Source organism: Rhinopithecus bieti, unplaced genomic scaffold, assembly GCF_001698545.2.
Source record: "Rhinopithecus bieti isolate Rb0 unplaced genomic scaffold, ASM169854v2 scaffold_15336, whole genome shotgun sequence".
Classification (NCBI taxonomy): Eukaryota; Metazoa; Chordata; class Mammalia; order Primates; family Cercopithecidae; genus Rhinopithecus; species Rhinopithecus bieti.
Genome location: NW_016808678.1, coordinates 163150 through 166885, shown reverse-complemented (window position 1 = coordinate 166885; position 3736 = coordinate 163150). Strand labels below are relative to the sequence as shown.

At 33.5% G+C, this 3736-nt stretch overlaps 1 protein-coding gene across 5 annotated transcripts in view; it reads left to right on the top strand.

The window, feature by feature from the left end:
* The window catches only part of ENAH (ENAH actin regulator), a 142887-nt gene that overhangs the window by 97363 nt on the left and 41788 nt on the right, over positions 1–3736 (top strand). For 3 of the 5 annotated variants that reach the window (XM_017886993.1, XM_017886992.1, XM_017886994.1), the window contains one exon: positions 999–1055. The exons of the other annotated variants lie outside the window; for them this stretch is intronic. In XM_017886993.1, coding sequence (XP_017742482.1) covers positions 999–1055 — 57 coding nt within the window. The remainder of the gene's footprint in view (positions 1–998; positions 1056–3736) is intronic. 5 annotated transcript variants of the gene reach the window in all.

Sequence of the window (3736 nt, the reverse complement as noted above, 5' to 3'; positions counted from 1 at the left end):
TTTGCCTTTATGTGGGCTTTCTTAAGCCCCAGTGCATTTAACCACTCATTGTTTCTTGGTGAATACCAACGGAAAAAGAAAATCTTGCCCATGCTGAAAAGAATTTCTTTAAGATTTTACAGAAAATTATTGATGTAAAGTTTTGGATGTCACTAAAGTAATAGTTAAAAAAAAAGTTTTGTTTTTCTCATCCCAATTTTGAGTGTCACTTTGATTTCAGATAAATCCTTCCCCTTTTCATAGATCATCACCTTCTCATTGAGTTTTTTCTCCTAAAAAGAATTTACTTCATTGACACTTAAGCTAAAATTTAATGTAAATAGCCTAAATAAATGGCTGTTTGATCTGGCCACACCTTTTTAATAAGACATTTTGTCAAGTATGTATATATATTGAGGAAAAAATAGTAAATTGTGGCTTGGTAAAAAATGAATAGCTGATTTTTAGCAAACCAAAGATACTCTTATTTTGTATCAGTGAATATAAAACTCTTTATTGCAGTGGGCCGTTTATAATAACTTTGGTCTTTTTCCAACTAGTAGGAATGAGTTAATCTTAAGCACTTCCAAGCCTAAATTTTTTTCGGATTCAATTCTCCTAAATGAGAGGATAGATCTTGTGAAATTAACATTAATGGCCATAGATCTTGACTTCCTCTACCTTATCTTCATTGACTTTAAAAATATATAACCCTAAAATGCTGATTATGCTCTTTGACCATATAACTTAGGAAATAACTAAGTTGTACGTGCATCATTTGATCTATGGCTGCTTATAGGGTTTTTCCACCAAAAAAAAGATTGCATAATTTTTTTTTAAGAGCCTATGTTAAAGAGGATGCGTTTTTATTAAATTACAGAGCTTCCAGGATGAGGATCTAGATAGGACGTATGTATAAATACATTTTGAACATTTCAAAGCACCTTTTAGTTTATGTGAAGTTCTTCAGATGGCCCCGTTGTCCTTCGAAGCTTCTAACACCAAGGTGTCTGTTGCAGCCCAGAGCAAGGTTACTGCTACCCAGGACAGCACTAATTTGCGATGTATTTTCTGTGGTAAGCAACATTATGTTTACATTACTTTTTCAAGCTGTGGTACATGCTACTTGCGCATTTCCATAACTTTTGTTTTTTTTAGGCCATAGTCTGGTTTGTGACATTTGGGATATATAGCAAGCTACTGTTTTTATGTTGTGATATTTGTTGTGGTTCATGTAGGTGATTTGGTCAGCTCTGAGTTGCCTTGTTAGTGAGGATTAGAATTAGTTAGAATTAGGTTCTTAAAACTATTCTTGTCCACCTTTTCCAACACAAATGAGAGGGGTTTTGTTTGTTTGTACATTTTGTTTTAGTTATTTTGTTTGGGAGCAAATTTTTGATTTAGAGTTTAAAGAAAAAATTTATGTCCATCTTAATATGTTTTGAGGAATGTAAATGTGCCTTAGCAAAGGGAACTTTTGCTTAACTTGAATTAATTTTAGGTATGCATGTTGTGAGGCAGATGTAAGCTATTACTTGCATTAATAGGTTGATTTCTGATTGACAGCCTCCTTTATTCAGTAGGTTAAAGATCTGTGACTTAAGAGTGAATTTAGGCTTATTGATTGTTTTCTTTCACTCTCACTCTCATATGCACACGTGTGCACATATATGTATTGTTTGCATGGACAAACCAGGTATGTCACTTAGCCACCCCAGATTAGAGATAATAAGATATATACCTAAGGATACGTATCTATCTGTGTATACAGATAGATATATATCCTTGTCTAAATTCTTTTTATTTCCATTTGTTTCTGAAACTTCCTGTTTTAAAAACCCAAGTTCCAAAGAGTTACTTTTAATTACTTGAGCTTTGAAAAGAAACCTCATATATACCTTTCTGACTCATGTGTACCTTGCTAGCCAGGTTATTTTATGAGAGATAGTTATTAAATGATATACAGTATTGCTCCAATTTTACATAAAGTGTTCAGCTCTGTGTATGTACTTTTGTGACTCAGAATTTTAATGTGACTCCTCAATACTAATGATACTTTTTTTTTAACCTATGAAGAGAATTATTTTAAAATGTATGTACTTTCTGGTGTAGGCAAAGAAGTATGTGTTGCAAATTTCTTAAAAAAAAAAAAAAAGGAAAGAAAAGGCTAATGTATTTATTAGTCACTTAAAGTTATATTTTAGGATTGTTCCAGAGGTCACAGTTACAGTAGTGAGCCTATTGTGTGGCTGTTCGTAAATCCTCCCTCTCTCTCCGAGATCCCACAATTAAACACTGCAGATTAAGTGTGTAATCAGTAACTTTTCTCCTCATTTTCTGCCTCCTCCTGGGGGTTTTTCCGGGCTATCTTTTGAACTAGCCATGAGTGATTATTGATATTTGTGTTATTAGGACTCTCTTTAGCTCATTTTGAAAACCCACCCAATGTTGTATACCTTTCTACTTAATATGTTGAGGTCCATACGCAGAATAATGGATACTTTACCCAATTGCAGAGAAAGTATTGATTTGACCTAAGTGAAGGTGAATCTTTAAAGTTGTAAAATAATGTGTTAAAAAGCAGATTTCCCCCATTATTACCTTTAATTTAACTGTGTGCAAACAATATAATTACCACGTTGCTAAGTTTAAACTTGATTGTATTGTGTATATAATAACACCGATTTGTCTTTTAGTCCTGTGTTTTTAAATAGTCTGTGGCTAATTGTGAAAATTAAAATGTGACATTAAGTGAAATGTGTTTTAACCAAAACTCAATATTGAAGGCAAGACTGACATGCAGTTCCTATTACAGAGTCTCCTGATCTGATTTTCATCATTTATAGGATACTGTATCAGTGACATTGCCACATTTCTCTGTTACAAACAGTAACTCACAAACTTTGCTATATATCTTCTTCTTGTAGTCAGGACAAATTAAGATCAGCCACTATCTTTGGCTGTGAGGGAGAGAACAAACTCTCAAACAGCTGCTATTCTTTATGATAACATAGAAAGAGCAAAGCAGGTTCACTGATTTCTTAACCTTGGTTGTTCTTCCCTCTTTTTCCCCTCCCCAAAGGGCTGTTAACCACCACATGATGCTCGTAAAATATTGTCATTTGCCCACTGAAATGGTTATGAAAGTACCTATTTTGCATTTTATGAGAACACAGATACTCATTTAGTAATGTGACCTGTGTAAAGTAATGTTTATATTCCTGAACATACAGCAGCAGCTGACAGACTTTGCCTTATCCTAGTTGCTGCTTCATGTCATGTGGGGTGCCTTTGGTATTACTTAACAATTTTATAGCCCATTAGAATGTTTGACAAGAAGGAAAAATGTAATTGTGTACCTTAAGTTTATATTTACCTGGAACTTTTAATGTTTATAGTATGTTTGTATTAATTTTTAAATGCACATAAATTTCAATGTGCTAGTTACTGCAACCTGACAATCTGAAGAAGAAAGAAACAAAACAACCAGATTAAATGTACATGTGAAAAGGTGCCAAGGGGAGTGATTCCGTGCATACACACACAGACACCCCACCCCACACACCCCATTTAAAGGATATCTGGAAAGACAAAAGCCCAAAATCCATTATCATCACAAAGAACCATGTAGAAAAGAATTGTTAAGAGTTGTTCTAGGATCAGAATTCTTCCCACTTTAAAAGGATCTTCCTTGAAGCTTTTCATTGCAGCTGCAGGAATAAACTGTAGTAAATTTTTTTTTTTTTTTTTTTTTTTT